This window comes from Hemicordylus capensis, chromosome 3 (assembly GCF_027244095.1).
Source record: "Hemicordylus capensis ecotype Gifberg chromosome 3, rHemCap1.1.pri, whole genome shotgun sequence".
Classification (NCBI taxonomy): Eukaryota; Metazoa; Chordata; class Lepidosauria; order Squamata; family Cordylidae; genus Hemicordylus; species Hemicordylus capensis.
In genome coordinates, this window is record NC_069659.1 from 343,680,323 (window position 1) to 343,707,042 (window position 26,720).

Consider the following 26,720-nt stretch of genomic DNA (forward strand, 5'->3'; position numbering starts at 1 on the left):
AGCCACCACGGACTTCCAGATCTTACAATGAAGAACTGCACTAACACAGTGAAATCAGTGGCTCGGAACCTTGCAGAGCTGCATGAAGTTGTGCTTGCAGAGGACCTTCTCCAGGACACATACAAGGCTGCACTACAAAATTGTGCAGCTTGTCAACTAGTGCAAGAACTAGTCCAGAGCAGATGACCCTTTGCACAATGCCCTTGCACGAGGGCAACAGCATTACGCTAGGCTACGCTAGTTGTGTGTATGCACACATGCACACAGCTTTTTAAAAAATGATCTCCTCATGGGTTCTAATCCTTGATCTTCAGCATCAGGTCTTGTTGGATCCTGAGAAGGAGCTTCCCTTATCACTTCCTCGCTCACCCTTCCTACCAGTAGCAGAAATAAATCAGATGATTCTCTAACTGGCAGGTAACTTGAAGCCACAGACAAAAGTTTATTTTAAAACATATTTAAAAATTGCACAGTTTTATAAATACAGGAAAATAAATACCATTTAATAAGTGAAAAAGAATCACAGGAAGGCATGCTTCCGTTACCGTACAAAAATACATTTACTGTGGTGCTCTGCAAACCTTGTCTTAATCAGCCTAATAAATTAAGCACACTAAGGATCCATACAGTTCCAATTTAAAAGCATAAGTTACATTAAGGAGCAGAGCATCGAAACGTTGCTTTGAAGCTTCAGTAAACTATAGAACTGTGTTTTGTTAACTATTATATGCAGCTGTTGGTGCATTAAGTATATAGAGTCAAAAAATTTTGTTGTATGCTTAAACTCCTTATTTGCCTAGATTATTTTGAACATTCAAAAGTGAATGTAAACATTCAAACATAGGGCTTAATCCTGCTCATACTTGCATCTTTCATATTTCAAGAGTTCGATCCTGAAAAGATTTGCTCCTCTGATGTGTTATTAATTTTTGAGCCGAATAAAGAGTTTGTGGGGCCAATGTTGTACTTCAATGGTTCCTAGAAGTTTCTCAAAATTTGGAATAGATTGGGAAGAGCTTCACTCCTCTGAGGCTTTTGACCTGCCATCATTTTGCTATTATCCTCCTCACTCTATGTACTGCTTTCAGTTCTTGGATGCTGGCTGGTTGCCTGCACTGTTTGCCGTGTCAAAAGGACAAGTGGTGGCAATTAATATTAGATTAGCACTGCATCTGTGTGCATAGGAATATAGCTGCCTTTATACTGAGCTGACCATTGGCCCATCTATCTCAGTATCACCTACACCAGGCATCCCCAAACTGCGGCCCTCCAGATGTTGCTGAACTACAACTTCCAGCATACCCAGCCACAAAAAATTGTGGCTGGGTATGCTGGAAGTTGTAGTTCAGCAACATCTGGAGGGCCGCAGTTTGGGGATGCCTGACCTACACTAACTGGCAGAAGGCTCTCCAGGGCTACAGGGAGGAGTCTCTTCCAGCCCTTCCGGGAGATGCTGCCAGGGAGTGAATCTGGAACCTCAGATGCTCTTCTACTAAGCTATGGCCCCATCCCCTATGGGGAATATCTTACAGGGCCCACATGGGGTCTCCCATACAAACACAAACCAAGGCAGACCCTGCTTGACAAAGGGAACAATTCACACTCACTACCACAAGACAAGTCCTCCCCCAGCAATCTTTTTATGCATGTGAAGCCCATGCAGATATGCTCTGCAAGGATAGAACATGTTTTGCTGTGTGGTACGTTGGCTGCTGTTTTCAGTAGCATCCCCACACGGCATACAATTCCAACCAAATGCAAAAAGTGACTTTTAAAAAAAATGTGTGTTATCTATTGCTTACAAATTATTTTGAGGTGTCCCCCCCCCAACACAAAAGTGACCAATAAAATGCAACATGGTGGCTAGCACGCACAATCAGAATCATAATGAGCAAAGCAGGTTCCAGGATGTCTTAAGCAAATACGGGGCTATGCATGGATGTCTTAATAGTGACTCAAAGCATGGTGGTCTGCCATTCACATGGAAATGAGACTCAACTCAGATCTACATCAATTGTGTAGGCTCCCCATTAAGCTGCCGAGAACTGGCCCTTCGGAAAGAGATCCTAACTGTAGGATGGCAATGACCAGCGGCACAGGTATCCAGAAATACCCCCCAACCCTGAAAATGGTTAAATATTTGCCTTTTTAAACAGAGAGCCACAAAATGGCTCTCGGCTGGAAATGACATCTGAAGTCATTTCCAGATCATTTCCAACCACTCAGAACTGTGGATAGGTTCCCACATCATTGGATGTGGGAGGACAAATGTCCACGGGCCACCAGCATCCAGGGACCAGCAGGATGCCTCCTTGCTCCCTGCAACACCCGGTTGGAGAATGAAGTGCTCACCGCTGGGAGAGACAGGCCCATGGCTCCTTTTCCAGCCAGCCAATAGCACTTTCTTCGCTGGCTGGATTCTTCTTTCTTCGCCGGCTGGATTCTTGAGAGGAAACAAGCCCCCGCCTGGCGAACAAAGTGCTGGTTGGCCTGTTGGAAAAGGGCGACGGGCTGTGCATCCATGCCCCCGTGTTGATGTGCTACCAATGTCAGCACAAGGCATGCAGGGAGGTCGGAAGATGCCACGAAAGCCAGTCGTGGTAGAAGCAGTCTGTTCCAGGGCTGCTGCCAGGCCAGCCTCCCTGCGCCCCTGGCAATGATGTGACCAGTTGGGGATGTGGCTATATTTACGAGCCGGGCAATCTTTCAACCACAAAGGGATGGTTTCCTCTTATTGACTGTACTTGAGCTTTCAAAGAAAGCTTTAAACTTGGTGCAAGAAATGCCATTTCACATTTCCAGCATCACATAGCAGAGGGAGCTCAATCTTCCTCTGCTCTTCATTTCACCTAGATAGACGTCATATATAAATTTGCAGTGGGTAAAAGCATTTTCTTTTAAAGCTGTGAATTTAAAAATGCAATCTTCCGTCCACTGATGATTAGCATAAACTTCATTTATGCCATTTAACAAAGAAAGAGAAAGCATATTAAGGCTAAGCCAAAAGATTGTGGCTTGGGATGATGGGAGCTGTAGTTCAACAACAGATGGAGAAGCAAGGTTGTCTATCCCAGCTTCAGAGGATCTCTCTTTCCATCTCTTCATGAAAAATATCTGGCCAATCACCAGTGATGATATAATCATTCTGTTTGTACACTGGTGTCAATATATTGCTGATCTATTGGTGCCAGAGCTGATGGGCAGGTCGCTCTCTCTCTCTCTCTCTCTCTCTCTCTCTCTCTGGAGGGGTTGTAGTTCAGTGAAGAGGCTAGAGATCTGCCATGAAAAGCCTGCAAACTCTATGGGCTCTTAGATAAAACCATGTTAGTTGAACCAGTTGATAGTAGGGGTGGCTCAAGTAACCTTCCTTCCAGTTTTGTCACGCTGAACAGATGAATGTGGAATCCTGGTTTTCTGCTATATTGGTGGTGGTGGTGGGGAATTGTCTGATCTCTATGTGTGCCTTTCACCTGTGCCATTATTCACAGAGGCAGTCTTAAAGACATAGCTGGGTCCTGTTCCACATTGCCTTTCTCATCTGTGAAGATAACTAGTACTGAAAAATGTACCTTACATTTTTTCCATCCTGGGAAACATCATGACTTTTCCATGGATATGTGTTTAGCTGCCATGTTCTATGACATGGGTTTCCAACCCGGAGTCCTTGGGTGTTGCTAGAATACAACACCCAGCATTCCCAGCCACTCTGGCCTTTGGCCGCAGTTGCTGGGAGTCGTCATCCAACCATATCTGGGAACTTGTGGTCTGGAACTCTTGTTCGAAGCCAGGGCTGCACAACATTGGCCCTCCAGCTGTTGGACTACAACTCCCATCACCCCTGACTATTGGCCACTGTGGCTGGGGATGATGGGAGTTGTAGTCTGACAACAGCTGGAGGGCCAGAGTTGTGAGGCCCTGTTCTAAGCTAAGGGACAAGTTTTAAAGGAGGTTGGTGGAGAGTCCAAGATGTATGATGCTTTCCATGGATGATTACACTCGAGCATGTGTGCTTTGCCTGCATGTCAGTTTGGCTGGGATCACTGTCCAGCAGAAACAGTTCATCCGGCCTTGCTATCCAGCTGCAATTTCGCGCCTCCCACCCCACCCCCAGTTCAATCTGATGCTAGTGTTTGTGTTTGACTCTGGGACATTTGCTGGACACTGCTGGCTTCTGGGATCTAGCCTGTGAAAAGAGGTAGGTGAACATGAACTACGGTAACACGCAAGCCCTTGGTCATGCCATGAGTAGGATGGAACTGCATCTCTGGCTCCCTGTAATGTTGGGTTAGCGATGTGGGGCTGTGTTCCAACTGAGCAGAAAAACTCAGCCTGATCTCCTCTTGTGCCTTTAACAACAGCTTGATGGCAGGAATGAGCAGGTGAAGCTTTTAACTAGGCATGTGCACGGACTTTGGTTCATGCACCGGTTCGAATACAAACTGGTTTGTACTGCCGCCCAAGTGGTTCGGTGGTTCGAGTGTGGGTTGCTGGCGGCAGCAGCAAGCAGCACCTTTAAAAGTGAGCACAGCAGGTCCTATCTGCATGATCGCTACTCCATGCAGCTTCCTGCTGTTGTGCTCCCCCCCCCCCCGCAGGTTGTGCATGCCAGCAGCACAGTGCCGGCATGAACACAGCCTCTGTGCATGCGTGGACTCCATTTGTGTATTCAGCAACACCATGCTGGCCATGTACATGGCGTCCATACATGCGTGGAGGCAGAGGCGTAACTAGGGAAACGGTGCCCGGGGCAAGCACTGAAATGGCCCCCCCCACGTGCCCCCCGCCGCCCCCCCAACATACTACATTATACTTAGGTTTTTCCTCACAAGCGCCCACCGCCGCCACCAAGCCAGGCCACTGACTGGCTGCCAGGCGCCAGCAAAGCAATTGGGGGGGGGGGGCGCAGGCAGTGCGGAAGGGACCGCTCGTGGGGAAGGGGGCACTGATGTGCTCCCTTGACTGCTGCAGCGCTGCTGCACTGAGCAGGAAACATTTGTATTAACAAAAAAAATTTAAAAATTAAAAAAAAAATTGGTCATGGCGGCGCCCCCCACGTGACCAGAAAAGATGGCGCCCGGGGCATGTGCCCCCCCTGCCCCCCCTATAGTTACGCCTCTGCGTGGAGGCCATGTGTGTGCTGCTGCTGTGTGGCCGCTGCATGGAGTGGTGATTATGCAGGTGGGACCTGCTGTACTCACTTTTAAAGGCGCCACTCACTGTTCTCCCTGGCCTCCGCTTGATCCGCCAAACTGGTTCGGCGGCAACAAAAACTGGTTCATATTCAAACTGGTGCACAAACATGCGCATGCCTACTTTTCTCTGCATGGAGATAAACATGATCACGAATCGCAGCAGATGAAGCAGCTGTCAGAAGCCCAGCCAAAGGGCCCAGTTCAAATGTTAGCCCAGCCTTCAGGTCTGAAGCAGAGCGCCTCCTGCAACGGCTACTGGATGCAGAAAAAAAGGGCCATTGAGGCCAGTGAGTCCCAGTCTGTAGCAGGCCTCTGAGTAACACAGTTCCTCGTTTCAAGACTTCAGCTAACCTGGAGTCCTTTCAAACCCAGTGATCTGGCGAAATAAAGCTGCTGCTAGGCATACTGATTTTGTTCTCAGCAATAGTTTAAACTGTTAGTCATGCACAGCATAAACTTGAATTTAAAAGATTGCTGTCCTGCATGCATTATACAAGTCGCGTGATTTTAGGAGTCATGTGCAATATACAGTCACGTGCAATATGCTGATACCTGAGGCTACATGTTTCTTTAAAAGAAATCTGTTTTACAAACTTTCTCTACTATTAGAAAAAACATCCTTAAAAATATAGAGAGCTACATTTGCTAAGTTACACATCAACATATAGCTTTTTCAGATAGCCGTAAAAACAGTCTTTTGAATGGAAGAGGAAACTTAAGCATAGCAAACGGGGTTGCTCTTCAAGAAAAATGGTCATCACCTTTGGAATTACGGGGAATTAAGGCTCTGTTCAAATAGTGTGGCTGCTTTTTAACTGGCGTGCCAAACCAAGAAGCAGCAGACGCAGTGAGTGACATTATTAAAGGTGGACCTACATATGCACTTGACACAAGGCTGTTTCCAAAAATGGAAGCCTTGTAGCCCGATTCAGGTATTATGCTGTACTAGTGTACAGCTGTCTGTACACGTGTACATGTTTCTGTGTGAATGGCTGTACCTATGTTCAGTAATTCACACAAATACAGTTGCACAATGGATGGCCGTTGTTTCCAATGGCTGTCTGTAGTGCAACTGCATTTGCACAAGTTTGGTGTTTTGTGTGAGAGTGCTCTTGTGCACCTGTGCACATGATTCAATAAAATGCAGCCGGAATGTTGCATGGGATGTCAGCCCATGACCCAAGCAAAGCCTATCAGCACCGAGCCCTTCCTTTTCTCACTGCTCTACCGATCCTCTGCAAGCAGCTCTTCCAAACAGTTTTCAACCTTGGTAATGACCTGTTGTCTCTTGACTTTATGGGCAATAAAAGAGGCAATGAAGGTGTTTGTTCGCAATCCATAAAAATAAATGGCTGTTTCCACTGGCTAAGCACTGATAGCATTATAACATCATCAGCATGCAGAGCAAAAGAAAGCAGCAATATGGATTGGAGCATTTATAACTAAGTTTTATTGCTGTCTGTGTAAGATCTCTATTTACTACTGCTGAAAAGCTGCTCCCCCCACTCCCTTCCCAGAATACGCCTGCTTTGGCAAGCTGCTTCTGGGATAATGGAAGGTAGCCTCGTATGTAGGCCAATCAGTGCCTGTTAGCAATGATTGCTGAATGGAACCTCCATGTTTGGTGGCAGTCTACCTTTTAGCACCTGATGCTGGGGGTAAGCACCAGAAGGCTGTCACCTTGTTTCTGAACTTGCCAAGGGCACATGACTAGCTCCTAGAAGGGGGCTGGCCCAGACGAACCTCTGGTCTGATCCAGCAAGGGGATTCTTATGGTGCCTTGAATTTAGAGGGAACTCCTTCAGTATGGGTTGCATTTACAGGAAACTTTCACTACAAGGTAACATTGATGGGTGTGGTTATTAGGAGGACATCATTACTTCTAAGAAATAGTTTCCACTTCAGTAGCTCAATCTTAAGATTGGCTGCACCTGCAAAAAAAATGTTAATTGTGGGGTTGGCAAACACCCCACCTGCTGTCAAGGCCAACGCAATATAACCAAACAAGATGCTGCATGGGCACTGATAACCGGGGAAGCACAAGCCAGGCTTCAAGGACCACAGCCCATCCTGTGCTTAACATTCCTGTGTATAAAACACGGCATGCTTTTTTCAATGACTTCTGTCCATGTTTTTTTTTTGAAAAGTAAAGATATTGGAAACTTTAAAACAAAATTACAGATACACCCTGATCACCCATAATGGATGGGTGAGATCTGCCCCTTGACAGATTAGCCTTAGTCTTGGATGCTTGGAGAACATGCCCCCTCAAACATCTAGCTCCAGCTGCAAACATCTAGCTCCAGCTGCAACCAAACATGTTCACTGACCTTTTGGACATTCATAGGAATTAAAGGATTTGTTTGTTTGAGGCACTTCATTGTCTTGGGGCTCCATCGAACAAGGTTGTCTTTGCACAAGCCCCACTGATATGAGCCCCCTACTGTGCTCCTGTCCATGGGGACATGTCAATGGGGCATGTGCACCTTTTGGTGAACTGTGGTCTTGGGTGGCAATCTGAATGTACTTCTTGTATCTATCGCCTGCATGTTAGAACTCAAGGAGGCAAGCACAGGTCTCCCAACCAGGCACTCACCAGCTCGACTTGCTTCTGCAAGGTTGTAGCATCTCATTCCTTCAGACCAGATCCCGGGACCAATTTCCAGGCCCTTTAAGCACAGACCAAGCACTGAGAGCTTGATCAGCTCATCCCCATCGAGGATGACAGGGAGATTGCAATCCCGCCTGAAAATCTTGTCATGTCAGCTGAAACAGTCTCGGGAAAACAGGGCATCTGCTTCTGAATAGGCTCTCATTTCCTCGAGGAAGGCCAAGGAAACAGATGCATGTTATTTCATTGCTGACATTTGCCTCCTATTAACAACCGTGCAATGTCCTCTCTGTGCTCGGCTGTAATTTATTACCTCTATTTGCATTTTTAAACAGGAGGCGAGGAGAAAGCTCTGCCTTGTGAAGGAGTCCTTATTTGGTCCTTTATGCCAACATGGCTGAATCTGCATCTTTCGCTCCGAAAGTCAATGTGTAAGAAGCAAGGCATGCATACATATATACACACACACACATACATACATATATATATTATCTCTCTCTCATATATATATATATTCTCCTTAAAAATAAAAACAAGAAAGCTAGATTAAAGTGCATACATATGTAGATTCTAATTCTGTCAAGAGCTCTGCTCAGAATAATGCCTGCTGGGTGCAATGCCCAACTGTCCAGGGCATTATGCAGCCAGCTGCTAGACACCCTCTTATCATCTCTGTCTGGCAGCTGCCATGGCCAGTGGTGTTTGCCTGTTGGATGGAAGGGAGGGAAGCATAGGGTGGTTGCCTAGCAACTGCATAAACCACTCAGTGAGCAGCTGGGGGGTATCTCAGAAGTGATTTCAAGTACATTCTGGTGTTGCTAGGGAACGACAAATAACTTCCAGCACAACGTTCTTCGAGAATCAACCAAAAAGGATGGCTGAAAGCAAAAGCTCAACAGCAGGCTACCTTTCGAAGATAAGAGAGGGTGGGGTTTGGGGAGACGAGGTGTGAGTCCAGGAAGGGGGAAGGGGTGGCAATGCACCCAGGTACCTGTCCAGGGTGCTCAAACAGTAAGGGCCAGCCTGACTCCTACCCATCCCCATCCGCTAGTGCAAATTGCAACTTACATTTACACAATGCAACCCAACAAAATGCTATTTGACCTGCAAATTCCCCCTGTGCAGAATTCATCTTGAATCTAGTCAAGATACCCAGCTTGCAGGAGCTTCATGGAATCAGATGAAAAATTCAACGAGTGTAATTTGAAGCCCTGGATGTTTGCCAGCTAAACAGTGATCGGGGAGGGGGGAACAGCTACTCTAACATGCACATATTGATGGTGCTACTTGGGGGTAAGGTCTTTTGAGGAGGCAAAATGACAAGCCATCAAACCCCCACCCACAGATGCTGGGTTTCAGGGTAGCTAATCCAATAGACCAGGGATTCTCAACGTTGGGTCCCCAGATGTTATTGGACTTCAACTCCCATGATCCCCATCCAAAGGTCATTGGGGCTAGGGATTATGGCAGTTGAAGTCCAATAACATCTGGGACCCAAAGTTGAGAATCCCTGCAATAGACTACTAGCCTTCCTTAGGAAATGCTACCCAACATTCTTTCTGTTTATTCATCGTATAGCATTGACTTTTAGAACACGCACTCTTTGTACATGTTGCAGGGAACATGGTTTCTTTCGTTGAGGTTGTTTTATCCGAGCCCCTTGAGTGTCATGGTAGCCGTTCTTCAGCTGAATCCATCAAGAAGATTTGAGCAAGGTGATATTTACAAGGTGTTGTGCTTTTTAACTTCTTTTCTGGAGATCTGGTGGAAGCCTGCAGAATTATTTCCGCTGGAACATGTCCGTGTAGTTTTCTGTTTCAACTGGGGATTCAGCAATGTTTGTAAATAGATGGTTTCATAATTTTTGGAGGGCTTGGTGTGTATGTGTGTTTGTGTGTGCGCACACACACATGCATTAGGGTCCGATATTGAAAGCTTTTAATAGAACATCCAGGTCGCCCACATTGGCAGCCTGAAAAAGTTCTGGCTGGTCCATCATAGACAGAGCAATTCGCAGAGCTGCCCAGATGTTACCTGAAATTGCAGGGTGGGGAACCTGCTGCTGACTCCGGCTCTTTCGTTGCAAGTTGAGAGCTGTGAGGAAATTGCTGACGGCCTCCCTGTGGCGCACAAGAGAATAAAATGAGTTAAGACTGAGCTCAACACTTCTGCAGTATCAAAAACCCAAGTGGCAATGTATCACAAGGAATTCTTAGTAATCTCATCTTAAATCTATTTCCAAAAGAGCTGGAAAGGTTATGATTCTTATGGATACATAACCGGAGCACCTGTGAGCAAGAGGGAGGTACCCACAGAGTTGGGGTGACCCGCCTACATCGGTTTCATAAAAAGCTGAAAGAAAGAAAAACCTAAGGGGGTAACCACTTCCCACAAACTACCCCAATGTAACTCAATGGAGCAGAATGTTCGTGGCCTCAGAGGGCACTTAACAGACAACAAGGTGGGTGGAGCTAATGGAACTCAGTGGTGCGGTGGGGGGAAGGGGAACTTGAACAAAAAGAGTGGGAAATTTCTCAGCTTGAAGAAACCTGTCTCAAAACACTCACAACACCTTCTCCTTCAGAGGGGGAAAGGTGTCTAAAACTTTCATCATGCTCAGGCACACATGTACACCAGGGATACACTGCAATACTTTGTTGTGGTGGGTCCATGCTTGTTTTTCTGTATTCCTTCTTTCCAAATCCTCATGTAAACCAACTCATTTACATCACCAAATTGTTCACAAATACACAGAGGTTTCTCCCTGCCATGCTCATAATCCATCAAAATACAGCCCAATACACTGTGAGTTGAAGATACCTTCCCCACCCACAAGGGATAATTAAGCTGCAATCCTAAACACACTTAGTAGCGCAGGGGCGAATGGGTTCAAAGAACCTGGGCCACTGCCAATCAGGGGCCGTGCTTCTCAGCCCCAGACACGCCCCGTGTCTGACATCAGACGCGAGGGCATGATTTCGCTCCCAAAGGGGCTGCATGGCCCTGTTTGCAAGTGAAATGGGCCAGTGCTGCTTTTGCAGTGTGGCCAGAGCGACTCTCTCTGCCTTTTAACGGCAGCCCCATTTGGGAGCAAAGCCACGCCCCCTGAGTCTGACATATGGCATGGAGGGGGTGTGGCTAAATGCGCCCTGCATCTTAGTCAGACAAAGGGGGCGGGACTGTGGGGGCCGCGGCGGCAGCAGCAGAACACAGGCCGCCGCTTGGCTCCCTCCACGCCTGTTGTAGGGTATAAGTCCTGTTGAACTCACTGGGTACAGAATGGAGAACTGCACTGTTAAGTCATTTCTGCTGTTGTGCTGGAGACAGAAAATAGTGTTGAAGTTAGTTGAATGTGGTTTGAGAAGTGTACAAAATCACTCCTTTTTTTAATTTAATGTTTTCTGACATTTTATATTTTACATCAACATACCCAGTCCGCCCCCCGCCTCAACCCTCCCCCCCAAAAAAACCAGAGGGGGAAAAGGGAAGAGAAGAGGGGATAATCACCACTGCACTAGAAGATGTGGATCGGTCAGAGGGACTTTTATTCTAAGAATAGATTAAGAAAGTTATCCCCTGACCATTTATCAGATTTACAAAACCCTGCAGAGAGGGTTGAAGATGCGGCCGTAGCTCATTGGCAGCGCATCTGCTTTGCATGCACAATGTTTCAAATTCACTCCCCGGCATCTCCAGGTAAGGCTGAGAAGAGACTCCTGCCTGAAACCTTGGAGACTCACTGCCAGTCAGTGTAGGCAATTCTGAGCTAGGTGGATCGGTGGCCTGACTCGGGATTAGGCAGCTTCCTGAGTTCCTAAGTCTGCAGTTTGTACTCAGGTCTTTGGCTAATGATTTGTTGCCCTCTGGCCTGAGGGGAAAAGTTCTCTCTGGAGAATTTTCAGCTGGAGTTTTTCGGGGTGTAAGGAGAGACCCAAAATGGGGTGGCAAAGCTGTCCCCCAACTCACCCAATTTTGCTACCGCTTCCTGTTTTGTGTGTGCTGCAATGCTGGTCTTCCTCTTGGGTGGCAATGGCCACTTCCCAACCTCACAATTCCCCTCAGAACAATACTGGGAGTATCATCCTGAGGGAAAATGCGGGGGGAAAGGAGTGGCTGCCAGAACATAGGGATAAACTGCCATATTCCAAGTCAGACCATTGGCACATCTAGCGTAGTATTGTCTACACCTGCACAACCCAAATGTTCTGGTGGGCCAGAACCAACTGTGACTTGGTGTGCTGGCGCCAAACCCATTTTCAGCACTATCTATCTATCTATCTATCTATCTATATGTATATAATTCACTAAGATGTACCCGTGGCTAATCCCATGTGTGGCAGCTCTTGTGGGGGTTCCCGAGTGAGCTGTTGGAGGGGGAGAGGAAAGCGACAGCAGGGGCAGCGAAGGTAAGGCCAACGGGCGGGCAGGCAGGGAGAGAAAGTGGTCAGGGGGGGAGGAAAGAAAGCGGTGGGGGGGGAAGCGGGGGGAGGAATGGGCAACCGGCGAGTGGGGGGGGGAGAATGGGCATCTGGTGAACGGGGGGGGGAGAGGAATGGGCGACCAGCAAGTGGGGGGAGGAAAGAACAGGTGATGGTGGGGGAAGGGCAAGTGGAGGGGGGAGCCAAAGGCTGAGTGCACTAGCGCACAGATGCTCTGTGTGGGTTCAGCTAGTATTATATTTAAAATATTAAAAAATATTAATGAAAGCAATTAGTCACTTATGGCTCTTTTCCACCTGTAATTTTAACCAAGGACAAGGGCCAGAAAAAAGGCCCTGCCTCTGCCCCTGCCCAGTCAGTGGGGCACCTGGAGTGCATGCCAGCCCCAGGCAAATCCCAAGTCCTCTCCTCTCCCTAAACCGCTGTGGCTTTCAGGCTGCAATCCTAGAGCTCTTCATGGCTCCCGCTGTTGCTGCAGGATATTCCTACTGGGGGACCAACAAAAAAAGTCCCTGCGGGCCGGATCCGGTCCTGGTCCTTTTGTTGTGCAGGCCTGGTCTACACTGACCGGCAGCAGCTCTCCAAGGTTTCAGGAGGGAGTCTTTCCCAGTCCTCCCTGGGATGCCAAGGATTGAACCTGGGACCTTCTGCGTGCAAAGCAGGTGCCCTACCACTGAGGTCCGGCCCCATCCCCATCCGTAAAGACGGTTTCCAGTAGAATTAAAATGTAATCGTATAAAACCATCAATGTACATTAGACTAAATACCCAAAGAAATAACCACCTGCACCACCAACAAAGCAATGTTCTTCATACTTGCAGAGGTCCTAGGAAGCTGCCTTATAACAAGTCTGACCGTTGGTCCATCCTACTCAGTACTGTCTACACTGACTGGCAGCAACTCGCCAAGGTTTCAGGCAGTAGCCTTTCTGAGACCTACCTGGAGATGCCAGCAATGCTATTATTATAGTGGTATATAAATATTCATTGTAACTGAACCCTCTACCATTGAGCTATGACCCCATCCAAGGAAGCACTGCTGCTGGGTTAATGCCCCCTTTGCTCCCCTGGAAAAATGCTGAAATGGCCCCCCTATTTTCACTGCCAGTGAATGGGGTGGCAAAATGTGGGGGTGGGGGATGAAATTTAGGACCAACAAAGGAAATTTAGGACCGACAAAAGGAAGTACTTTTTCACACAGCATATAATTAAGTTATGGAACTCTCTGCCATGGGATGTGCTGATGGCCACTAGCTTGGATGGCTTTAAAAGGGGTTTAGACAAATTCATGGAGGACAGGTCTATCAGTGACGACAGGCCACCTCCAGCCACAGAGGCAAGATGCCTCTAAATACCAGTTGCAGGGGAGCAACATCAGGAGAGAGGGCATGCCCTCACTTCTTGCCAGTGGGCTCCCCAGAGGCATCTGGTGGGCCACTTTGTGAAACAGGATGCTGGACTAGATGAGCCTTGGGCCTGATCCAGCAGGGCTGTTCTTATGTTCCTAAAGTAGTTTTTATTTGGGTTGGCAGCCAAGTATTCTTTCCCCGCTATGCATGAGGTGGATAGTTTTATTATCAATGACTGTATAGATCTTGACATTCTCCATACTGCATATCAAATTATGACTTTCATTATGACCTATGATCTGAACAAATGAATTATCCGATCCAATCTGATTAGAGACGGCAGTGGGACGACAGCGCAACGTGGTAGACCATGACGCCTTTGTCGTTCCTCTTTCAGCACTCTGGTGTCACCAGTCTTAGTTTATCTTGTTCTGTTCTGTTCTGAAATAATGACCAAACACTAATTGTCCTTTGCTCAAAACACTTTGAGTGGCATTTTATTGAATTCTGGGCTGCAGGAAGAAATCTGAATAGAAGAATGGGTGATGTTATTAATGGATTTAGATGAGAAGATCTGAGTAAAGCTTGTATACAAAAATCACATTATGAAAGAATGTTTGCTATACACACTGTTGTTTTTTCATTTGGAAATAAAATGCACAGCCTGAGCCAAAGCATAAGAGGATCTCCTCACTTATTTGAAGCTCAGGATCTTAAGCAGGGATTGATATGCTAAGCCAGGGCTGCTGTAGCTGGGCATCTCCCTGGGACCCTGGGAAGGGCACACAGCTCATCCTGGAGGTCGCCACTGTGCCACGGCCTTTGTGTGGTGGAGGCACAGCAACTCTTTCGGGGCCCACCAATAGGAGAAGGCCCATGAAGGGCAGTTGACTGAGGGCCCCCTGAACTCAGAACTGGCCCTGGGGTGGGCTCCGCAGAGACTGGATATCCTTTCCGGAGAGGCAATATTGTTAGAGCCAGAAGTGCCAAGGTACCCATGTCTTGTGGTCTCTGGTGAGGCTGTTCAAAAAGCTTTGTAGAGCTTCAGGCAGTATCCCAAGGCACAGGCCCATAGGCCAAAGCCAGCCCCAAGAATCAGCAGAGCTGCAAGACACACATCTGCAGTTGGGTGTAACTGCTGCAGGCACTCAGAGGCTGGCACCCACGACAAGAAACATTCTTGTTGGAAACGGTTAGAGAATCCAGCTTGTATGTTTAACATAAAAACAACACAACAAATCTGCCAAAATTGCCTTTACATAAATGCCTTTAACAAATCTTCACAAAGCGGCGACTGCATTGTTAGGTGTTGCTGCTAATTAACGGAAAGACCTGCAGGGGTCACTGTAAGGCTGAGCCACATTTGCTCCAAGTGTTGTTTTCCATCAGTGGGGCATAGGAGGCTGCCTTCTACCGAGTCAGACCATTGGTCCATCAAACGGAGTATTGTCTACACCAGGGCTGCTCAACCGCCGGTCCACAAGGCAGTGGGTACCGGTCCGTGAGGCATCACTAATAAAAACCACCCACCAAAAAACCCCAATTTTGAGCTGGCAGGGGCCACCATCAGGGCTCTCCAAAGCTCATTTCCAGGCAGCCCTTGCTGTTGGATAATGTTCATTTCGAGGAAGCAAAAGGAACGTTATCCAGCAGCGAGAACTGCCTGCCTAGAAATGAGCTCGAGAGCGCGCCTGGGCTCCGTGGACCCTGGGCCCCGCCCCTTTTGCACATGACATCACTGGGGGTAGGGGTGGGGGCAAGCGGGGTGACCCCTTTACTCACTCCTGATCCAGGAAACCACGCTTGAAGAATGCACCCGTCCATGGCTCCAAAATCGTTGAGAAACACTGATCTGCACCAGGGCTGCTCAACTTCGGCCCGCCTGAAGATGTTGGCCTACAATTCCCATAATCCCTGGTTATTGGCCACTGTAGCTGGGGATTATGGGAGCTGTAGTTCAAAAACAGCTGGGGGTGGGGGGCTAAGTTGAACAGGCCTGGTCTACACTGACTGGCAGCAGCTCTCCAAGGTTTCAGGCAGGAGTTGCTGCCAGCCCTCCCTGGAGATGCTGTCAGGGACTGAGCCAGGGACGTTCTGCATGCAAAGCAGATGCTCTGCCACCAAGCTATGGCCCCATCCCCTAACAATATTGGAAAATTTCACCTTTATTGCATTAAAGAGTGTGCATGAGGAGTGTGTGTCTATGGAGGTCAGGTTCAGACATATGTTATGATGGAAGCCTTGGTTTGTGCATCACTCTCCCCGCCCCCCCCCCACCCCACCGCCAATGCCACCTTCCCCTTTATATGCAAGGGAAGAGTTGGAAACTTCAGCTCCTGTTATAGAACAAACCACAGTTGGTGACAGTATCCAAACTTGGCAAACTGTGGTTTTTCAAATAACTATTAGGGCCACTTCAGACACTACAGCATTTTTCCAGCCAGGCCATATGTGAAGACTACGTCCATGTGCTGTGACTGCACGTGTTCTTCTCTTTTCCTATCCTGTCCTGTCTTGTCCTGAGGACAAGAGCTCACAAGGTCTGGACAGTGGCAAGGCCGGTTGCAGCACTACAGATAGCTCAGAAGGGCAAGTTGCTCCGACAACAGCAGTCAGCGATATACTGAGCTCTGAAATACCTCTTTTCTCAGGCTACCACTCCTGTGCTCCACCTCCCTGCCTGGAGAGTGGAAGCTTTAAAGGGGCATCCTTCTAATATTCCTCCTGCTCTGCTCTGCCCAAGCCAGCCTAGTTTGTTCCTGGTGTGCAGTTGTGGGAGAGTGCCACAAAATGAGATGGGTGGCTCTCAGGAAGCTCAGGTTCTGTTCAGTTCAGTTCATTGTGATCTTTGATCAAATATACAGATTTCAACACATACACAATTAAAGAGAATATTGGGATAGATAGATAGATAGATAGATAGATAGATAGATAGATAGATAGATAGATAGATAGACAGATAGATAGACGAACAGACAGATAGACACTCTTACATAAAAGCAGAATATAATAGAATAAGATGAAGAAAACTTGAAAAAAACTAAATTAACTATTTCTGATACACCATGTGTGGATCTTAATTGCAGCTTTACAGAATCTGGCTACCTGATGTGAAACATCAGTGTGATTATCAAAAAGAAGTAAGTTTCTATAAAACTCATCAGAATTATTTGGATATCTAAAAACAAAAGGAGTAATATATCTAAAACATAAGTCATGATGCACATGGCCAACTGTCTCAAACATCCCCATTCCCACAAGGGCATAGTTTCTCCAGCTAGAGGACTCTCCTAAACCTATGCTCCAATATCACAGAGGGCAGCACATCTAGCCGAGCCAATGTCAGGGCTCTTCTATGTGTTGGGTATGTCAGATATTTAGCCAGTTTTTGTGAAGGCTTTACAGCTCCAAACCTTGCGTAGCTTGATGCCTGGCTTCCATCTATCCGGCATTCCATATTGGTAATACGCTGCTTGAGGATCACCATGGTGTTATCATAACCCAGAGCGAGTAAATATTCCATAGACAACCATACATTTTCAGCTTTTCAGTGATTAAATACATCAAATCAGAGAGCTCAGGTTCTGAAGGTCCTGTTTCAGGGGATTCCATTTCTGGGGTTCTTTCACACTCTGGTGCATTTGAGGGGGAACAACTTGGGGGAGGGCACAACCTTTACACACGCATGTTCACATACACACCTCTCTCTCTCTCTCTCTCTCTCTTTCATACAACACATACATGCATACATACACAGAGAGGTGGGGATTTTTTAAACCTTATAACAAATATAAATAGATAGATAGATGCTGAATTATCCAGTCTTACCTGTATGCTCCTAAGTTGATGCAGCTTATTCCTAAATTGTACCTGGACCTGATGAAGCCAGGCTGGATTTCCAAAGCTCTTGTATAGGCTTCTACAGCTTCCTCGCTTCGATCTCCATTTGCTAAAGTTGCCCCCAGACGGTTCCACAAGGAATAATCCTGACAACAGAATGACAGTGTTCTTGTATCGACACAACCCTTGTACAGATATTTTTATCTTTTGCCTGCTGCTTCAAATTAATGACCGGTGCAGGGGGAAAATGTAATTGTCTTTTCCATTAGCTGGCACAGGACATGATGCAGATCTTATGGATAACTTCCTATAAAGCTACTTCTCAGAAGTAGCTTTATAGGCAGGCTAGAAATGGGACAGGAATAAATCTGTCTGAAAATGGGGGCTCTCTAGCAATTAACATTTCTATTTCAGGTATTAAAGTATTAATGGTGGGAGTGACAGCTCGTTAATGCAGGCCAGCTTTAAAAGAAATGAAAATGGGCAACAGAGCAATGCGTGGAAATTTTTAATGTGAAAGTGTAGAACATACCTCTGGCCGAACAGTGAGGGCAGCGCTAAATGCGTCTATGGCTCTGTTAAATTCCCCATTCAGGTGAAAGAGCACGCCAAGTCCTGTTTGCAAGTCAGGGTCTATCATCTCACCATTCTGATGAGCACCTTCCAAGTACAGCTCCTTCACTTCTTCCAATAATGAACTAGAAGAAGAAGAGAGCAGCACAAAGTAAAGACAGATGGGGCATTTTAAGATTAGTGGCATTTCATTTTGAAACACCACTTCTGCCCACAAAACATGTGACTTTTGAGGGGAGGGCAGGGACCTAAAAAACCCCCGGTTCTACAAAACGAGTTCTACAGCCTTTTGGTGTTTCAGGTCGAAGCAGGGAAATGCTGATTTTGACGAGCACTTATTGGCTAGTGTCCATGAGATCACCCATATGGATTCCCCACTACTGCACAAATCAGTTGTGCAATTGTTGTTATGCGTGTGATTTCTTTTGGGAAAGTGAAGGATGAACATACGTCTGCATAGATATATATGTGCCTATTTAAAAATAAATTAGGTCAGAGCCCTCATGACATAAAAGTAGGGAAGCAAGACTGAGGGTTGCTCCAGTGTTTGACTTGCTGGTATGTATGACTGGAAGTTGGGGAGCCAAATTCTCACTGCAGTGACGAACCCACTGCAACCACTTTAAGAATTCTACACCTGTATACATGCAGGCTTCCACATGTGCACTGGGACCTTTCAGGAATTTCCTTCTCCAAAATAGCCCTTTGTGTCCCTGAAATATCAGGGACCTTCTGGATAGCATCTGAAGGTCACACAATGGAAAGAACCACAGTCCAAAATGAAAATATGTGTGTGTGTGTGTGTATGTATGTGGCATCACTTCCAGTATGTGCCCAAGACACTCTGCATTTTGCCCAAAGACTTCATGGCCATTTCTAATACTGATTAACAAACTTTTATTCCCCACCACTACCACATGGGTATACTAGTCTTCATTCTTTAAAGAGCAAAAGACTTTGTTGCACATCTAGATGGCTAGTATTTTAATGCCCAAAATCTAGCTCATGGCTCCAGATATCAGACCACTAAAGCCACTAGGGTTACCGTTCATCTGCTGTCTTGGACATTCTTCTGGTAAGTGCTGGGGATCCTTTCTTGCTCCTGGCTATGTACTTGTACTTGGGATTTTGCTTGATCCAGTTTCTTAGTGCTTCGTAGGCCTCCTGCTGATGTCCGGTGTTGGTAAAACTCACTGCCAAGGCCATCAGGGCTTTCAAGTTGTTTGGCTGAAGCTCTAAGCATCTGAATGGGAAAAAAACCCCAAATATTACTGGACCTGTTCACCTGAATGCAAGAGTTTGAAGCTTCTTCCTCTCCCTCACTCCCCACCCCACACCTTTATTTATTTTTTCTGTTTACAATTAAGCTTCCAACCAGTATAAATAGCTTAACAATTCTTAGTGTTAATAATTGGACGCAAGTTTTGGGCGGTATAGAAATATTTTAAATAAATAATGAACCCATCTTTTTAGCCTGGCTTTAATGATGTCTAGTTTTAGTTTTAACATTAATCTGGTTTAAATGTTTTATTTTATTTTAATTGTTTTATTATGTGTTTTTTATTTTAATGTAAAGTGCCCTGAGCCACTTTAGGAAGGGCGGCATATAAAAATATAATATAATATAATATAATACAATACAATACAATACAATACAATACAATACAATACAATACAATATAATATAATATAATATAATATAATATAATATATGAATGTCTCCAGTTCATTCCTGTTGGCTTCACTTGGGGACTATGCCTGATATCCAGACTAATACTATGCATGGCAAAAAGTGTTTCATACACACAGTGCAGAGGAGGTGATTCTCACCAATATCGCCCTCCTTCTCTAGCCTACTGTGCCTCCCAGAAATATTCCCGAGGGTCCCACAACTGTATTTCTCCCAAAGGTAATACAGTAGTGAAGGCACAGAGCACAAGAGAGAACTAGATTCACCCAGTGCTCTGCTGCTTCCATCTTCATACGCAATGCATTATATTAGAGACTTTTAAAAACATACATAATTATTCGGCGGGGAGGGGGTATGATTGAGTTCAGTTATGAAAAGGAGGGCTGTGGGCCTAAGGCCCAGACCTTTCAAGAACCTAGCAATGCCCCTGCCCCCACCCATCGAAATCGGTGACCTTGAGCAGGTTACATATAAATGAGGCACAGTAATTGAACTATTCTTAGGTAAATGGCTTTGAATGAAAACAGAACTAATGCAATTGGGTTTGGACAGCACGTGCTCTGTATAAGTGGAAATTAGTATATGATATGGCTACCTTGCTCTAAACCAACAGAGAATAATAACTACTACCATTCTGGAAGATAGTGCAGCAGGATGGTTATCTGCCACTCAGATATGGAGCGGCAAAGATCTCCATATACTTAGCATGTGGCTATCAGAACAGCTTCAGCTCAATTAAGGAGCACTTCTAATAAAGAGATAAAGCTTTAGGAAATGAGCAAGTACTGGGAATACTAAACAGTCCTCTTGTTCACAGAGTTCCTCATTTGTGTTTGCTGGACTATGCTGGCTGATTCTCATTTGTCTCCATTGACTGATTCAACAATGTAACAGATTATGTTTTGCCGAAAATTTTAAGGATACATAACCCATGGGGCTATGTGTACTCTGAAGATTCAGCAACAAGAAATTCAAATTTCTGCACTGGTAGCTCAAATTCTGCATTAAAAAGCTGTACAAGTTATGCAGCTAAAGGATATTTGCAGATATTTTGCATAATTTTTTCTGCATCAGTTAGTGAGGAGAGGCAACTAAGCCATGCTTTCCAACTACTGGAAATCTAGACAATCCCCACCCACAACTCACTTCCAAGATTTCATCCAACATTGCCCTCAGGTTTAATCCCCTCAGGTTTAAAAAGCATATCTTCACAGCCGTAAGAGCTAGACACTTGGTTCTTTAATGTACAGAAAGCTCCAAAGCAGAGATTCATCGGGTGCTGAATTCTGTGTCCAATATTCAGTTTCCTGTTTGTGCAGAATCACTCGCAGCCTTGATCATACTCAAGTCATTGGCTGGATGTAGAGACATAACACTAGTTTTCCACAATGTCTAATTCAGACAAACGGCGACGACATTATGCCCTATAGAGCAGGGAGTCCTGAAACAGAAGGTGTTCAGTAACACCCAAACTTATCTGGAGTATATCTTGCCTTGGACACAATGCTGGCATTAATATTTCTGCACTTCATAAGCCAAAAAGATGGACTCTGTTCCAGACAGGAGTTCATCATTTTTTTATGACACAGGCCTATCTCAGATGTAACAAAACAGCATGGACTGTTTGTTGTTATAAGCACAAGCCAGCACAAACCGCAGCCTTCTTTGTGTACAAGGGGAGGAGATACAAAGTTTATTTTTGCAGTTTGAAGGAAATTGCAGTTTCCTCTTTTGTCAACATTCAGAAGAACTGTTCAAATCACAGTTAGTTAACAGGACATCACACCCCAATGCATATGAATGGGAGAGCTCTATAAAATATTCCCCTCGGGGGATGGAGCTGCTCTGGGAAGAGCAGAAGGTTCCAAGTTCCCTCCCTGGCTTCTCCAAGATAGGGCTGAGAGAGATTCTTGCCTGTAAACTTGCAGAAGCCACTGCCAGTCTGTGCGGACAATAGCTAGATGGACCTGTGGTCTGACTCAGTATATGGCAGCTTCCTATGTTCCTATGTTCCTATCAGATCTTGGTTTGATATCCCAGCAAATTAACTACCTGGTTTGTAGAACCTATTGCTTCGCAAGTTCACATGAAACAGGAAGTAACTGTTTGTAACAACTGCAAATGGAAGCTTCCAGTTTTTCTTCCTTACTGGGATTAAGATGGTCTTGCAGCAGCGAGCATGAATTGTCTCCTTTACTAAGCAGTGCTCACCTTGGTTTGCATTTGGATGGATGACTACATGTGAGTGCTGTCTGCTGTAAGATATTCCCCTTTACAGCTCCCACGATTGCAAACAAAGCATCTGAATAATTTCTGGATCCTTGATATCTTTTTACAAGACCAACATGGCAGTCCTCTGTTATCCACTAGGAATCATGGAATGGACAAGCCTCTGCAGTTAACACTGCCTACCTTTGGAGGGCGACAATGGCTCCCTGCTCATTTTCATTTTCTGCTTGTGTTATGCCAAGAAACTGCCATGCCTGCAACAAAGATAGCGGTAGGATTATTGCACTGTATTTATTCAGAAATTCAAATCTACATTTTAAGAGTGAAAGTTGCCATATTGGTCATTTTGTAAAAGTGAAGTCAACAGATCAGAAAAAGAAACATGCACAAGTGGAAAATACAAGTTGTGGGATAATTACTGTGCCTTACACCCATCCACAGTATTATTAGCTGGAGAAGCATCACCTTAATGTGACATGGTATTGACTAACACTATTATGACTTCAGGAGGTACAACCAGGACCAATGAGCACTGATCCTTGTTGTCCCCAGTCGCTGCATGTTCAGGCAAGCTCATACCGGAGAAGGCAATTCTCCAGGTATTTCAGCCTCAAGGTGATCCTACATGTATTAGAACTTTCAAATTATGTGCTAAAAGTGATTTCCAAATTCCATAACAGGAAGATCTCAGTTCTGTAATCTCAAAAATTTAAACCCACTAAAACATCCAATGCATTTGCACATACACTACAAGCTTTGTTGTGGATGTAAAATGTAGGTTTATCTGGAACTGTTAACAACTACCTCTCAATATAATGGCAAATTCCCCTTCAGCTGGATTATAACTGAGATGTCATATCTGTGACAGTAAACATGACTGCCCAAGGTTTTGATCCCTTGGCACTCTCTACCACTGGGCTGGTTTGGCTATCTTAACAGTCCACAAACATCCCTTTATTGCATGGCTGGGTGCAGGGGCGTAGCTAGGGGAGAGGGGACCAGTGTTCACCCCTCTCCCCAGCGGCCTCTCGGAGTGAGGGAGATAATGAAGAAAATAGGGAGGGGTGGAGCTGGGGACCCCACAGGAGCTGGGTTTCAAAGTGGATGGATTCAAAGAACCCAGCCCGGGTTCTTTGAATCCATTCACTCAATTATAGCTACACCCCTGGCTGGGTGTGTATGTATGTGTTTGTTAATCCAAATGGCCGCTCTACATGTTCTTCTTTGGGGAGGGATATGCTGGGTGTTGGGAATGATGCCTGTAAAAGACATCACAGATGTGGACTCTCAGCACATCTCCCTTTTAATTGTGTGGGCTGCCAAGGTACATAAGCATATAAGAATAGCCCGGCTGGATCATGCCCAAGGCCTATCCAGTCCAGCATTCTGTTTCTCACAGTGGCCCACCAGGTGCCTCTGAGAAGCCCACAGGCAAGAGCTATGGGCAAGCCCTCTCTCCTGCTGTTGCTCCTCCTGCAACTGGTATTTAGAGGCATCTTGCCTCTGAGGCTGGAGCTGGCCTATAGCCATCAGACTAGTAGCCATTGATAGACCTGTCCTGTAAAGCTAACATCTATTCTAAAGTGGCCCATTAACAAACTCAAGTGAACTTTCTCTAGTTCAGAGCATTAACAGGCGTGAATACCTCAGCATCGTGAGGATCTTGGAGAATAGCAGCCTCCAGGTATAAGATGGTGAGAGGTAGGTCCCCCTCCCTCAGTTTCTTCAATCCTTCCTCAAAAGCTCCGGGCCACTCTTTGAAGGGGTTTTCTGTATGAAAATAATAGCCCTGAAACAGACAATTAATGTGAGGACAATGACACACAGTGCCAAGGATGGCTAAACTACCTCTGATTATATTGCTCATTATATCCTTTATATATGTGATGATACTTTTCTTTTCGGGTCATATGTGTGAGCTTGAAATATTCTGTTTAAAAACATACTGGCTTATCTCCAATAGCAGTGCTGGGGACTGACTGACTTTCTCATTTTCAAACATATTTTATGTGTCTCATATGCTCACTGATTACACACACTTCAATGATTCAGATGTCACACAGAACCACAGTAGAATTCTGCTTCCATACAATGCCTCTGAACCCCGGGAATGTACTCCAACCCCCTTCCTTTGCCTGTGTAAGAACTGGAATAATTCTACTTCCACTTTTAGTTAGTACCAAAGCAAGATCAGTAGTGAATTCATCATGGGTTCAGATCTTGGTTTAATCTAGGGATTCTCAAGTGGGTCCCCAGATTCTGGGCTACAACACCCATTGCGGCTGGGGATGATGGGAGTTGTAGTCTAACAACATCTGGGGACCCAACTTTGAAAACCACTTGTTTATTCCAAGCAATTTGGTTAGAATGTGTTGTTGTCATGACCAATATTGATTTGTTTCTAACTGAAGTTGGAAATAGAATTCTTCTGACTCACACAGGGACAATGGGTGCACAGACTCCCAGAAGTCAGAGAAATTTTACAGAACCAGGTTTTGCATGGCATCTGAACTAGCCCACTGTGATTGTAACTGGAGCAACACATTATGAAAAGAATAGCTGCTGCTACTATTAATATAGCACTTTTCAATGAAAGTTCTAAAAATGGCTTACATAGAAAAATAGTCAATAAATAAGATGGTTCTGTTTCCAAAAAGGGCTCACAATCTAAAAAGAAACACAAGGTAGATACCAGCAATGGCTAGAGACTCCTAGGAGAGCTGGGGGGTTACTTTAAGGGAGAGGGAGGGTGCACGGGCATCGGCCAATTGTGTGGCAAGGCTGAATGGGGCTGCAAGAAGGAACGCTGCAACCTCGTGCCCACGCTTTTTGGAAGAGTGCTGGCAGGGGAAAAGCAGTGGGACAGGGATGGGCAGGTAGAAAGTATCTTCCCTGTCCCTTAAAGTTACCCCCCTGCCTCCGAACCAGCTTGAATGCCGGCATTTTGAACTGATTAGGCGCTCCAGAAAAGGAGTGCTGAACCAGTTCCGTGCATATCCCTAGCAACGGCCACTGGAAGGATGCTGAGCTGGGGTTGGATAGGGACAGTTGCTCTCCCCCTGCTTAATATAAGAGACCCACCACTTTGAAAGGTGCCTCTTTGCTCAGTTAGCAGGGGTTCTACTTTTCCCAGCGATCGGAACCCAATAACTCTACTTTTCTTCTTCCTCTCTTCCTTCGTCTTTTGAGTCTCACCACTCTTGCAAGTGGCAGCCGTTGAAGTGCAGTGCGTTGGTGTCATGAGCTGTCTGCTCTCTGTGTTGCTGCCCCCTGTTGCAGCCCGAAGTATTGTAGCAGATGCCTAGACCATTTTATTATTCTATTATTACCCACTGGGCTGTGATCATGGTACCTTTTATCTCCGTTATTTGACATGGTCCAAGATAAAAGGTCAGCGACAGTTTGTTCCAAGGCCGAAGGTGTTTCACTAGAACCATGTCACCCACTTTCAATGGTAGTACAGTGGCTTGCATGCATTGATCAGTGTACTGTTTCATCACTGTCTTTGCATGTTCATCACGTTGACATAAAACAGTGTCCTGACATGGAATGTCAAGTTGAGGCAGTTTCGAACTTGTCTGCCAAACATAATGGTAGCTGGTTCCACCCCAGTAGAGCAGTAGGGAGTTGACCTGTAGCTGCAGAGGAAATGAAATAATTCTTGTTTCAGATTGTTTCCCTCTGCAGTGGCAATCTGGAGAACTTTCTTGAGCGTCCTCATGAAACTTTCAACTTCCCCATTGGCCTGTGGCCAGTACGGCATGATTTTTTTTGATGTTTGAAGCCTAGATAGCCTGTGAATTGCACAAACTGCGAGCTCTGAAAAGAAGATCCAATGTCACTTTTGAGAACAGCTGGTCTGCCATACAAAGATAAAATATTTTCCAGTTTGGGGATTACAATATTAGCTGAAGTGCTGGTGAGCATTTCCACCTCTGGAAAATGGCTATAATAATAATAATGACAACCAACAGATGCCTGTCATTGGGGAGATCACAAAAATGAACACTGACCTCTATCCATGGTGAGGAAGGAAGAGGAGAAACTTGCAGTGGAGCCAAGTGACTCCGAGGAACCGTAGCCTGGCACAGAGAGCAAGATTGCACAGATTGTTCAGCAAGGGCATCAATTCCAGGAAACCATACTTTCTCTCGCAACAGTGCTTTGGTCTTCACCACACCTTGGTGACCTTCATGAGCCAAATCAGTGGCACGGTTCCATAGAGCCCGTGGAATAACCAATTGGGTGCCCCAAAGAAGATCATTGTCTGTGACAGTAAGTTCATTGCACACATTGGCAAGGATCGAATGGTGGCTTGTGCCTCAGAAGTCAAATGTGCTAAATCATTCAAATGTACTTTCCATTGACCACTGTGAATGGTCTTAATGACAATCTGGAGACAAGAGTCATCATGCATAGCAGTCTCTATTTCCTGCAAAGCGAGAGCTTTGGGAACTGTGTAGAAGAGAAGAAAGTTGGCATGTTCCTCTGCCTTGGTTGTAGTGAAATGATCAGAAGCTGTGCTGGAGAACAATAGATGACGCTGTAGTCGTAGCCCTGCAATTTAGGCATCGAGTGTTCAATACACTCTGGAGGTTGAAAGGATGGATTCTTGAACATAGATTCCAGAGGCTTGTGATCAGTTATGACAGTGAAGGGACAGCCATAAATGTATATGGGAAAATGACAACATGCCCAGGGAATTGCAAGTGCCTCCCACTCTATTTGAGAATACCGTCGTTCTGTGGGTGAAAGAGCTTTACTAGCATACACTATGGTAGACATATGGCCATGTTGA

General features: G+C 45.7%; 1 protein-coding gene across 9 annotated transcripts in view; it reads right to left on the minus strand.

The window, feature by feature from the left end:
- The window catches only part of PEX5L (peroxisomal biogenesis factor 5 like), a 263,400-nt gene that overhangs the window by 12,993 nt on the left and 223,687 nt on the right, over positions 1-26,720 (minus strand). For 8 of the 9 annotated variants that reach the window (XM_053312291.1, XM_053312290.1, XM_053312288.1 and 5 more), the window contains 6 exons: positions 23,568-23,711; positions 22,106-22,176; positions 19,049-19,246; positions 17,963-18,128; positions 17,419-17,576; positions 412-9,923 (listed from right to left, as the gene is read on the minus strand). In XM_053312291.1, the coding sequence (XP_053168266.1) occupies positions 9,719-9,923; positions 17,419-17,576; positions 17,963-18,128; positions 19,049-19,246; positions 22,106-22,176; positions 23,568-23,711 (942 nt within the window). In that variant the 3' untranslated portion in view covers positions 412-9,718. Of the gene's footprint in view, positions 1-411; positions 9,924-17,418; positions 17,577-17,962; positions 18,129-19,048; positions 19,247-22,105; positions 22,177-23,567; positions 23,712-26,720 lie in introns of those variants that run through there. The other variant, XR_008320196.1, reaches the window with a different exon arrangement.